The sequence below is a fragment of the Mirounga leonina genome, unplaced genomic scaffold (assembly GCF_011800145.1).
Source record: "Mirounga leonina isolate KUSES-001 unplaced genomic scaffold, KU_Mleo_1.0 Mir_178, whole genome shotgun sequence".
NCBI lineage: Eukaryota > Metazoa > Chordata > Mammalia > Carnivora > Phocidae > Mirounga > Mirounga leonina.
Genome location: NW_023270464.1, coordinates 614,663 through 626,744, shown reverse-complemented (window position 1 = coordinate 626,744; position 12,082 = coordinate 614,663). Strand labels below are relative to the sequence as shown.

Genomic DNA, 12,082 nt, shown 5'->3' with positions numbered 1-12,082 from the left:
GTTATTTTTAAATGAATGGATAAAATATGTTAACAAACAACAAAGACAACTTTCATAGTTTAATGCAGCAGAAAGATGTGATGGTCAAGTAACTCCTGCTTCATCATGCACAGTACCCAGTAAATTAGCCAATTATCAATGTAATTAAAGAAAACTTCACAGCCTCTCTGAGTAGGAAACAAGCTGAGCAAGTTAAATGCAGAGTGAGTGGAGCTGGATGGGAAAGTAGGAGTCCCTGACCCCCTCCCCATGACCAGGCAGTGTCCACAGTCTCTTGCTCTTTTCCTCTGTAAGATAAGCCAGAGATGACATGGGATTCTTTCATGTACCATCAAGTCAGCTCTCAATGATTCACAGGTAAAAGAACCACTCTGAGTTAAACATGGTATAAAAAATAAGGGAAATAAAAAATACTGGGAAACAAATTACAATCAATCAATGAACGTATACATTGCTGGGGTCTATAGTTGGGACTCCCTACCTCCAGTACACACAACCCTTTCCCTGAACTACTTGAAACTCTCTGCTCCTCATCTCCAGTTATTCTCATAGGGCCTAAGACTTGCTATTTTTTTTTTAAACTGAGCATGTGAGGAAGAAATTAAGAAGAAACCAAGGATTCCCGTAAGCCTTTCAGTGCTTAGGAAGTGTCAAAAACCAAAGGTTTGCTGTGAGGTGTGAATAACTCAGAAGTGACAGGCTTCATGCTAAAAGCTTACAATTCTGAACTAGACTGAGTTAGAAGTTCTGGTAATGGGGACTTAGGGTGCACTGGACTAAGTCTCTACTAATAATAACTATGAACCCTGAACAAAATATTTTCAAAAACTGTTTGAAGGTCCTGGAGAACAGCCAAAGCAATCAAAACTGGAATAGGTACAACCCTTGACCACAAGGGAAACCAGCATGCAAGCTGACAGGGCAGTGTTTATTAGACTACAATCAGAGGCTGGAATTCAGTCCTGCCAGAGCAATGAGAAGTGAGGGAGAAATCATAAAATATGCATACAGACTATCCCAAATTACTGACTGATTCCAAAACTGAGCATTTGTGAGACCCGGAAGAACCCAGCATAAAGGAAATGCAGGAAGGCTAGAGGGATTCTATGGCTACCCAGCGCTAGGGAGACAGTCTGAGGTCCCAGTCCAACAAAGTTAGATGGAGTTGGTCAAGGTGCAGAGGTTCCCACTGAAACCTCAGAAAAGATTCTAAATCCTGTAGAATGAGAATACAGAAACCAGGTCTAGCTGCAAAACAAAAATAAACCACAACAAAAAAAGTCTAGAACCAAGTCTCCAAAGGACTGGGGAGAACTGTCAGGTAATGAACCATCTATGAGAATAAAATTCCACATTCTCCAGAAAACGTTGACAGAACACAGAGGCAATACAATGTAACATCTGAAACTTCTGGAATACTTTAACAACTATAGATATGTGAAGAAGCAGAACCAATAGCTGATCATAATCAAGAGAAAAAAACTGCCAATAGTAGCAGACTGACAGCTGGCCCAGGTGGTAAAATAAACAAACAAGAAATTTAACGTAACTATCAGGAACATGTTTTTTAAATATACATACAGTAAAAAATACAGAGTGAAGAGATAAGAACTGTCAGGAGAGCTTTACAGAACTATAAAATAAGGATCCAAATGGAAATATGAGGTCTGAAAATACAAAACAAAGAATTTCTTAGATGGCCTACAGCACATTTAGACCCAACAAAGCAGAACAGCCTGACCCTGAAAACAGATCAATACAGTTAGCCAAGCTGATTAACCAAAAGAAAGGCCTACAAAACAAACAGAAATGCATTAATAATCTTTCTTAGCAAAGAACAAAATGAGAACAGAACAGGAAAAAATGGTTAACAAATTTCCAAATTTGGTGGGGGGAAAAATATCAAGCCAGAGATGCACATAACTTAAATGTACCCCAAGAAGATGGAGCTAAAAAATACATACACATCTTAGTCAAATTGCAGAAAAATAAAACAAAAAAAATCATGAAATATTAAATGCAGCCAAAGGGGGAGAAAAAGGCATTTCATACAGAACAATAAGAATGATGGTTGAGGGGCTCGTGTGTGGCTCAGTCAGTTAAGTGTTTGCCTTCCACTCAGGTCATGATCTCAGGGTCCTGGGATGAGCCCCACATCGGGCTCCCTGCTCACCAGGGAGTCTGCTTCTCCCTCTCCCTCTGCCCTTTCCTTCTACTTGTGCTTGCTCCCACTCTCTCTCTGTCTCAAATAAATCAATAAAATCTTTAAAAAATAATAAAAATTAAAAAAAAAAAGAATGATGGTTGAATTTCCATCAGAATCAATAGAGACAGTCAAAACAATGGAAGATCTCTATGGGGTGCCTGGGTGGCTCAGTTGGTTAAACGGCTGCCTTCAGCTCAGGTCATGATCTCAGGGTCCTGGGATGGAGCCCCATATTGGGCTCCCTACTCCGTGGGCAGTCTGCTTCTCCCTCTCCCTCTGCTGCTCTCTCGCTCGCACTCTCTCTCTCAAATAAATGAATAAAATCTTAAAAAAAAAAAAGATCTCTCTTTGCTACAACAGTCCTTCTCAATTCTTAAAGGCTAACTCTCCATTTCCTTCTACATCTTTCCTCTTAACACTGGGCACCTCCCAGTGTGATTCCAGGTTGCATTCTGTCCAATTCACTCTTCAATTGCTCTCAGTGCCCTCTTTTTATCTCTACAGGTGACTAGAAGCGCTGCCACATTATAGCCACTTTAACCTGAACTCTCATCTTAGTGGTTTTCAGACCTAACAAATAGTTGGCATTCAGACCGCACTGCTCCCTATCCTCATGCCCAACATTTCTTGCCTTCTCCCTTTGCGCTCCACCTTCCTCCCACCTGATTGCTGTCAGCCCTCCCAACAATCTGATGCAGCTGCTTCCTCACTCCCTTAACTCCCTGCAGTCTTGGTCTCTGAGGATTTCTATTAGGGTATGTTCCGCCTGCCAAATTGAGCACTCAAGGTTTTGTTTTTGTGTTTGAGATTTTATCCAGAGTTTTTTACATATTACATAGAAAGAAGGATTTTTATTTTTTTTTAAAGATTTTATTTATTTATTTGAGAGAGAGCATGAGCAGGGGGAGAAGCAAAGGCAGAGGGAGAAGCAGATGCCCTGCTCAGCAGGGAGCCTGATGCAGGCTCGATCCAGGACCCCCGAGATCATGACCTGAGCCAAAGACAGACGCTTAGCTGACTTAAGCTACCCAGGTGCCCCAAAAGAAGGATTTTTAGAAACATCTAATCCTTCATGCTGCAGGCCATGAAAATCCACATCACTCTTAGACCTGGTCACATGTCATACTTCTATGGGAACTTGCCCACAGCCCCAGCCCCAAGTTACACTGCAGCACATGTGCTCTGCAACAGGGCAAGGACTGCAAGCCTGGCAGCAACAGGGCATGCCCAAGAAAGCCTTTGGAGTGAGTGGAAAAAACCTGCCAGTGTAATATTCCTAGGCCTAATGGGGCTCCTTCAATAACAATATTTCCTAGAAAAAGATTATTACACCATAACTATTTGAGCATCTGACCCATGTTGAATCTCATTAACTTTTTCAAATAATTCACTCATATTCAAATTAAAGTTAAGCTTCAGCATGCCTGGGTGACTCGATTGGTTAAGTGTCTCTTGATTGCAGCTCAGTCATGATCTGAGGGTCGTGAAATCGAGCCCTGCATCAGGCTCCGTACTCGGTGCAGAGTCTGTTGTCCCTCTACCTCCCCTGGCTTGCTCTAGACTCTCTCTCAAATAAATAAATAAATAAATAAATAAAATCTTTAAAAAATAGTAAGATTAAACTTCAACTCACCCATCCTCTAACTAGTATTATAATGCTCTATGACAAACATGGTTAAAGCCTAACTAGTCATAAGAATTACTTTGGCGTATCGTTTAAAATTCAGAATATATCCTTAAGAAAACATACATCTAGAAAAAATATTGTTCCCGATTTAATGTAACAGATTAAAATTGCCAAGGCTGTTACTGTACCTCTAGCTCCTGCTTGTCAAATATGGCCTTCACTGGAGATGGCTGGGTGGCCGAGGCCAGTAACTGCTGCAAGAGGATCATTGGAGGCTGCGGCCCTTCAGGAGACATGTCCCCAAGGTCAGGGGATGCAGCTGCTCCATCATCTGAATTTAAAAAACAAACAAAATATGAGTAAATTATATTTCAACTCCTAACATCTCTTCACTATTAAAGATAATGCATTAAACATGTTAAACCGAATATGATCTCTACATCTTCAAGCATTGGACCATCAAAATCTTCAAGGCTCAGATATCAAAAACTAGTTTCTAAAGAATTTTCCACTCCCTGCTTTTTGGCATCTATCCTTTGTTAGTTCATGTGTTTCTTTAGAGCCAAAAAAAAAAAAAGGGGGGGGGGCTACCTCTCAGATTTCTGCCTTTGGTCCAATTCTTATACCTTCTCTTTCTTGGTGCACACTCATTGCTTCAGAAACCGCCCCCTTCTATGGACGCTCCCAAGTTTGTATTTTTCACGCTGGCTTTTCCCGCTAACCCTGTTCAGGCCATAAATTGACACCAATTCCAAATATGTTGTGTGGTCAGGGTAACATCTTTTTGTCTGTTTTAATCTGAGTAGCTTTGGGTGAAGCATTTAGCACTTCCTGTTTGCCCCAGGCCCACTGAGTCCCACTGCCTCGAGCCCACTCACCATTTGAGTTTGCTGGCTGGTTGGTGACAACTTCAACTAATCCTCTAGATCAGGGGTTGGAAAATCTTTCTCTTGAAGGGAGAGTAAACAGTTCAAACTTACCAGCCACATGTCTATCACAGCTACTCAACTCTGCCACTGCAGAGTGAAAGCCACCTAAGATGACATGTAAACAAGTAGGCATGGCTGTGTTCCCATAAACTTTATAAAAACTGGTGGCCATGGTAATTTGTCAAGCCCTGCTCTACACAGCTCTGTCTGGAGCCCCTACTCTGTCCCATACATGGGATAGTAACCCTGATTCAGTGTCTCCAGAGCTACTCATCAGGGTGACCAGAGAACAGCCAATCTAATTCCCTGGGCTCTGGTTTCCTGATCTTCTACAATAGTGGATTATCTTTAAGGTCCCTACTGTCTAATACAGAATAAATCTGCACTTTGATTAGATTTATCTTATACTCAGCACATTAAAATTAAATTCACAATACCCTCTTAAGATTAAGAAACAAAACACCCCAAACTCCACTGTATTTCCTAATTTTTGTCAAAGGCACGCCCCTCTGCCCTCCCTGTAACTCAAGCTTGAAACATCAGCCATCTTTGACTTTTCACTGGTTTCCCATGCAGTTATTATCGAAAAGACTACACTGTATACCAGTGTGTCTACTGGAACCTTCTTTCCATTTTTCATGCCTTCCCCCAGAAGACACCTTATCACTTGACACAAAAGCAATTCTCTCATTTCCATGGCCTTCATTTTTCAAATACTCCTATACCTCACTAGAAGATTTATCATCCTGAATATCAGTCCTTACCATGTGGGTCCTCACTGCAGCTCTAAGTCAGCCTTAAGTTTCACCCTGGTATTCAAGGCATTCTATCACATGAATTCAGCTGACCTCTCCAGCTTTTGGCCCACGTTCATCAATAAACCCTGAGCTCCTTGCAAAGCGAAGCACTTCAATACTCACCCATATACTCACTGCTATGTTTGTGCCCCTACCGTCTCTTCCATCAGGACAGAGCTTCCTCATCACGCTGTACCTAGGGTTTGCCACACCCTTCAAAAGCTGTCCTCCCCAGCCCTCAGCCACCAATGTCCCCAAGACACCTATGGAACTGCAATTACACATTTCACAGGGCACTGGCATCATACACTGCACAGAGCCATCTACATTCATTTTCTCTTCTCACTCTGACCCCAGAGAGTTTGGAATCATAAATAAGGACTATCTTGCTCCCCATAATACTTTAGCACATGTCTTTTAATAGTAGATGATCAAAAAAATATTTTATAATGTTGGGGGTTTTTCCTATTCTAAGTGATATAAGGCTATTCGAGAAAACTGAATATAGGAAAGTATAAAGAAAATAAAGGCAGCTGAAATTCCACTGTCAAAGTATAGTAAGCAGATGAATCTATGGCATATCTACAAAGAGATATACATAGCAATGTGCTTTTTTATTTATCATTTTCATGTTCCCATGGCTATGAACATATATATGTATCATCATTGTGAATGATGCCGTGGTATTCCACTGTGTAGATACACCACCCAATAATGGGCATTTAGGTGTCTCCAGTTTTCAACCTAAAAACAGTACCATCAAAGAAGCCATAACGAGCCTCTGTAAACACTTATCTTCATGCCTTTTCATGTGATAAATTCCCACAAGATGACTCAGAGGTCAATGGAGAGATATAGAGAACAGAGAGATACAGATAATAGCTGTGTATGTGTGTGTGTGTATATACATTTTAAAGGGTAACATTTCCTCAAATGCCCATTAGGTGGTTGTACCAACTTAAATTCCCACTAGCAATGTGTTAAAGCAGTAATATTTTATATGTTTTATTTATAAACCCCGGGAGGGCCTTATTAAAATGCAAACCATGATTTCTTAGGTCTGGGGTGCAGCCTGAGAGTCTGTGTCTAACATGGTCCTATATGCCATCAATGCTGCTGGTCCATGGGCCACACTTTAAATAACAAAACAGGAGAGCACTGTTTTTCCTCCCTTCCCACCAGATCCCCTCAATCTTTTGTCTTGTAAGACAACGACACTGTCATTTGCACTTCATCAATTATTGGCCAGGCTGCACATCTCTCTCATATATTTAGAAGCCATCTGTTTCCCCTTTTACGGACTATTTATTCATGTCTTTTGCCTGTTTTCTATGGGAGCACCTGCATTCCTTACAGATCTATAAGAGCTTCCTTTAAAAGGTACCTGTATGAGCAGCTGTGACTTCCTGAACAGCTGGCTGAGACAAGATCTGCCTGAGCTGGTCCTGGTGGGAAAGCAGTGCACGGCCTGCCTTCAGGATGTACAGTTTTAACTGCTGGCACCTCAGCAGATCCAGGTCTACTTGTCCTGTGGGAGAAAAGGACTCAGCGGGAATGACACACCTTGCTTGGGCTCTTCTCACCAGCTGTATGGCCTTGGGGAAGGTGTTCTGCTTCCCAAACCAAAGTGCCATGGCTGCAAAGTGGCATAAACAATGCCCTGCCCTGTGGGAATTATCTGGCCATGCCAAATACTGTCAGTAATGAAGGACTTGTCTTTCCCAGTGTTTTGGCTAGTGCTTCTGGATAAGCATCCTCTATCTCCCCCAGGTCTTCCCCATTTCCTGCTCCCCTTGTAGCTACTTTCATGGGTTAGGGTGAGAATTAAATGGTTTAACACAGTTAGATCCATGTTAGTTATTATTAGTATAATCAAACGTTTCCCACATTGCTGAAATTTCAACTAGATACCTACATCACAAACAAAATAGTTTCACCTTTTCTTGCCAAGACTCCTCCAAGACAGTTTTGTTGGATACTCACAACATACAGTTCTCTAACTCAACAAGATCATGGCACTCCCTGGAGTCTTATCTAAACAAATGACTGCAGTGGGGCCTGACAGCCGACTGAGGAGGAAACGAAGATAGCTGCCACAAAGATTCAGGCAGACCACAAGAACAGCTGGACTATAGTGGTGGCAACAGTGTTCCAAGGCAGGACACGCTGGAGGCCATGGAAGGTAGCATAGCAATGTGAGATGGAATAGGATGGAGCAGCATCAAGCCTGACTGCCTGGCAAAGAGGTTTATTCACTGTGATGGAAATGGGGACCAAAGGACAAGGTTAGTGGAATTCTGAACATGCTGTCGTGTACATGCACGTGGCCCTCCAGCCAGAGATGTGAGTTGGATATCCAGAGTTAAAGGTGCTCACTATCATAAATGCTGCAGCAGCAATCACAGGAATAGGGAGAAATGGGTGAGAAAACTCAGTAAGAGTGGGCACAACGAGCCAGAAGTTACGGAGAAAACCGTAAGAATTTCCAATGTGCAAAGAATAGTCAGGAAGAAAAACTCTCAAAGAACATGCAAGGGGCAGTGTAAGGAAAATTAAGGGAGCCCTATTGCAGACCAAAGGAAGGAAGGCACAGGTGACCTTGGTCTTAGCCCAACGTCCACAGATATGAAGTAAAGCAGGTCCAAAACATGCAGACCTTACTGGGTCTGGTGATGATGAGGCCAAGAGCAAAGCTCCTAAAGGGCAATTGGGCCACAGGGCCATGGCTGGGGGGTTAACAGGGAGGGAGAAAGAATACAGATTCCTCTTCAAAAAGCTTGTTCAGAATACATGCTGGCACTGGAAAACAGGCTTGAGGGGAAGCCTGGGGCTCTTCAGGGGCTGCTCCCACCATGCTGTCATTCTTTGTATTACACACTCTTATCACCACATTCAAGGTTTCATGCCCACAGTAACTTAACAAATGGTCAATCCACTGGAACCCAAAGACTTTGGCAGTGGCAGGAACTTGCTCTGACAAAATGACAAACATTGTCCTAACAATGCCAGTTAAGACTGTAGCTGTTCCATCAAGAAGCACCATGTACTGACCTGCAAAACCCTGTTTAGGTGATTTCTTTACTTTATGCTTTTCCAATTTGCTTCCAGCGAGGTTTACCAATTGAGCCCAGACAGACAGCATCGGCTCTGTGAAGGGCAGGTTGGTGACACTGAATGCCACAGCAGGGAGCTAAAGCAAGAACACAGAAACCTTCAAAGTCTGTCCAATGAAATGAGCAAATGAAATGTTCTGAAAATGATCATAACCATGAATCTTAATTCTGAAATTATCACATGTATCCGTAAGTCTTCTTATATCTAAAAATAATCACTTTAAGAGATGACATTAAAGGCAAAATAGAGATTTCTATGTAAGTAAACATAACCTGAATTGATTTTGTCTTTTACAACTTGCCAACAATAATTACATCAGGGTGGCATTATTATATTCTTAGGCATTTTCTATCCGTTTCAAATTTTCTACAACATGCATACCTTCATTTCTGTAATAATCAAAAACAGTATTTTACAGGAAGATAGTCTGATTACACTTAGGTCACACTGAAGTAATATACATCACTCACTTTCCCTGTACATCCCTAATTCACAGATTTAAGATGAAAGTAGCTGCTAGTACATAAGTTAAGTCACTCAACACAATTAAGCATTTTCTACATGAAGAAAGGTCATTTTTTAAGGAATCATCTTTAGGTTTCTTTAAAAGTTGAGCTGTTCAATAAAAAATAAACTTCAAAATTTGCATTTTAAGATAATTAAAACTAACAAACATAGTTACAAGTACCTTCTGTGTTGCTAATGCCCTTTTATGTCTTTTGCGGCTAAAATAAGACATGAACTACTAATCCATGTAACAGCATGAGATAGGCCTTATTTATCACAGGGGCACAAAGGGAACAAGAGAAGATAGATAGATGGCTTTCCACAAGTTGCACAGCTTCCTAGATGGCAGACATGAACTATGAAAATCAAGTTCATTCCAGCACTGATGTTAGAACCCAGTTCTAGTATAAAACTCTTCTGCCTTATTACCAAGTAACTGAACACAAGTTCACCTACTGGTTTCAGCTGATTCAATGGGCAAACACGACACATCCTCATGTCTGAGAACTGTACAGTGATTCTGCCCTTCGGGGTGATGCGAGTCACCGTGCCTTCTCCAAACTCATCGTGCATGACTTGTCCCCCGAGGCGCAGGCGACCATCGATGCCTCCGATCACAGCCAGGACTGCCATGAGGCCCCCCACCTCAGGGTTTTCAGAATCAGGAAAGTAGTCCTCTAACAGGGCCTAATGCAGACAAATAGCCAGCTTGAAGAAGAGAGCCCAGGGTGCTGCCTGTTTCTTACACATTTACAGCTAAGCCAAGTTCATTTTTATACTAGTTTCTTCAATAGTTATTTCTAGTAAAATATATTTTAAAATATCTTTAAACAAAATACATGTCACTTAAAAAGAAAACTTAAAATTTAAACCGACATTTTACAGAAAAAAATGATCAGATCTGAAAACACAGCACCCACCCCCTCTGACGGCTTTCCTGTGCAGCTGCGGGTGACGGAATGGAGCTGAGAGTTGATGTACTTGTTTATGAGCCCATTCCACTGACCCAAGGAGTGAAGTGTGCGGAGCAGTGCCACCACCTCTTCTGCCAGGGTGCTGCTATGGGTGGCGGTCAGGGAGGCCTGCGGGCGTGCCCTCCGCCGCCTCAGAGTAGATTCTGAAATAGACGTATGAGAGAGGAGCTACATGGTGCCCTGCTCACTTAACCAGGACACAAATAAGGAGAGCTGCCCACCTCTGAGGAATGGGATATCTGAAGAACAGGTGGTGAGCAAGCTGCCCAGGAAACCAAACAGCTTTTCCACAAGGCATTTCATATCCCTTGCCCTTTCGGTCTTGTCCCAGGATGGAAGCACTGCTTGCAGTAAATGCACAGCTAAGATCTGATAAAAGACAATTTAAAATGGCAAACGTTAAAGAAAACCACTGTGATTTTAGCTTAAGAAATAACAGATTTTTACTTTTTTTTTGTTCCTATAATGCAATTAATTATGTGAAAATTCAGATATTCATTGTTTTACAACCAGATAATTACACCCAAGTTAATTAAAGATATAGATTATCAGGGGTTATAAAAAGGTACATTACAGATGCGGGTATTTATTTCATTAAAAAGTAATTCTTTTCAGCTTAGTTCTTCTAAAGAGAATTACACTACAACTCCTATGAAGCCCATAAGAGCAGATGGTAGGACTTATCACTTCAAAGACAAGCAAGTCAACTACAGTTTAGCAATTTAATCAATCTAAAATAATCAAAAACTTCGGCCCCTTGCACTAGAAAATCTACTTTGGGTTGGTTCCAGTTCTTTTCTGCACTCATTATTGAGTACAGGCACCTAATTATAATGACTAGGAGCACTGGTATCTTGATGCCACCTCTTAAGGGGGTCATACAGTCCCAAAACTCACACTGAGCAGGATCAGCCCAGCAGCACAATTACCTGCCGCTGCAGGGAGGCGGCGGTGAAAGGTGCATGTCCCTCCACGACCTTCATGAGCAGGGCAATCCACTGTGGGGAGCTGAGGGCAGCACACATGTGTGGCGTGAGCGCGATGCTCCGCACGAAGCCCAGCGTGCACCAGCTCCGGTGCTGCTCCCGGCACACCATCCTGTTTGGGGATGCTGCCAGAGTGAAACAAACTAGCTTGGCATCAAATTTCTAGAAATAAATACTCAGTACAATCTACACTTTTAATTTACCTACCATATTATTTTCAAAAATAACCCACTTTACAAATATATTACAATTTCACTCATTCAAAGTGAGAGCAGTGGGAGAAGACCCTGCAGTTAGCTCAAGGAACACTTTACAACACTCTTAAAACCTCTCAAGTATATGAGTAACTCAAACCAGTTAAGAAGTTTCATGTACTTACTATTTCTAGACAGTAAGAAAATGACTCACTTTTCAAATAGCAGTTACTAGTAAGAGTGCATCTTGTATATTTTTTATAACCTCATGTGTTTTAAATATCTCCCATGATCTTGTTTACATTTAATCTGTACCACAAATTTCCAATCCAAGTTTAAGAAGTCTGCGTTAATAGAACAAGACTAGGAGGCTTTCGTGAGGTTTATCCAATTTGACTGACGCAACTGACCCTGTCTGCTCCTCCTGGCTTCCAGGTCTCCGCTCATGGGCACCCCGGGGCTTCCACTCTTTCCTGGCAGAGGACCGCCTGCCAGGGCCCAGCTCTCCTGCTCTCCAGGCTCCCAGGGGCACAGCCTTCAGACACATGTTAATGCCTGCACTCAATCACACACTCACAAACACATTGACTTTCGCACAGTCACACCCTACCACAATCACACATGCTCATTCTCATAGTCACTGATATATTCACACATAATCACTCATAATTACTCATAAACACACCCAGCTACTCATACACATTCACACTTACTTCCACTTTACGCTCACACCCGTAGTCTCAGCGAC

At 42.0% G+C, this 12,082-nt stretch overlaps 1 protein-coding gene across 8 annotated transcripts in view; it reads right to left on the bottom strand.

Moving 5' to 3' along the window:
* The window catches only part of HERC2 (HECT and RLD domain containing E3 ubiquitin protein ligase 2), a 260,003-nt gene that overhangs the window by 109,927 nt on the left and 137,994 nt on the right, over positions 1 to 12,082 (bottom strand). For 7 of the 8 annotated variants that reach the window (XR_004682606.1, XM_035023922.1, XM_035023920.1 and 4 more), the window contains exons 39-45: positions 11,084 to 11,265; positions 10,376 to 10,523; positions 10,101 to 10,297; positions 9,637 to 9,867; positions 8,611 to 8,749; positions 6,944 to 7,087; positions 4,022 to 4,164 (exon numbers count right to left, since the gene is read on the bottom strand). Coding sequence is in view for 7 of the 8 variants with exons in the window: in XM_035023922.1 (XP_034879813.1) it covers positions 4,022 to 4,164; positions 6,944 to 7,087; positions 8,611 to 8,749; positions 9,637 to 9,867; positions 10,101 to 10,297; positions 10,376 to 10,523; positions 11,084 to 11,265 (1,184 nt within the window). In the remaining variant the exon portion in view is untranslated. The remainder of the gene's footprint in view (positions 1 to 4,021; positions 4,165 to 6,943; positions 7,088 to 8,610; positions 8,750 to 9,636; positions 9,868 to 10,100; positions 10,298 to 10,375; positions 10,524 to 11,083; positions 11,266 to 12,082) is intronic. The other variant, XM_035023927.1, reaches the window with a different exon arrangement.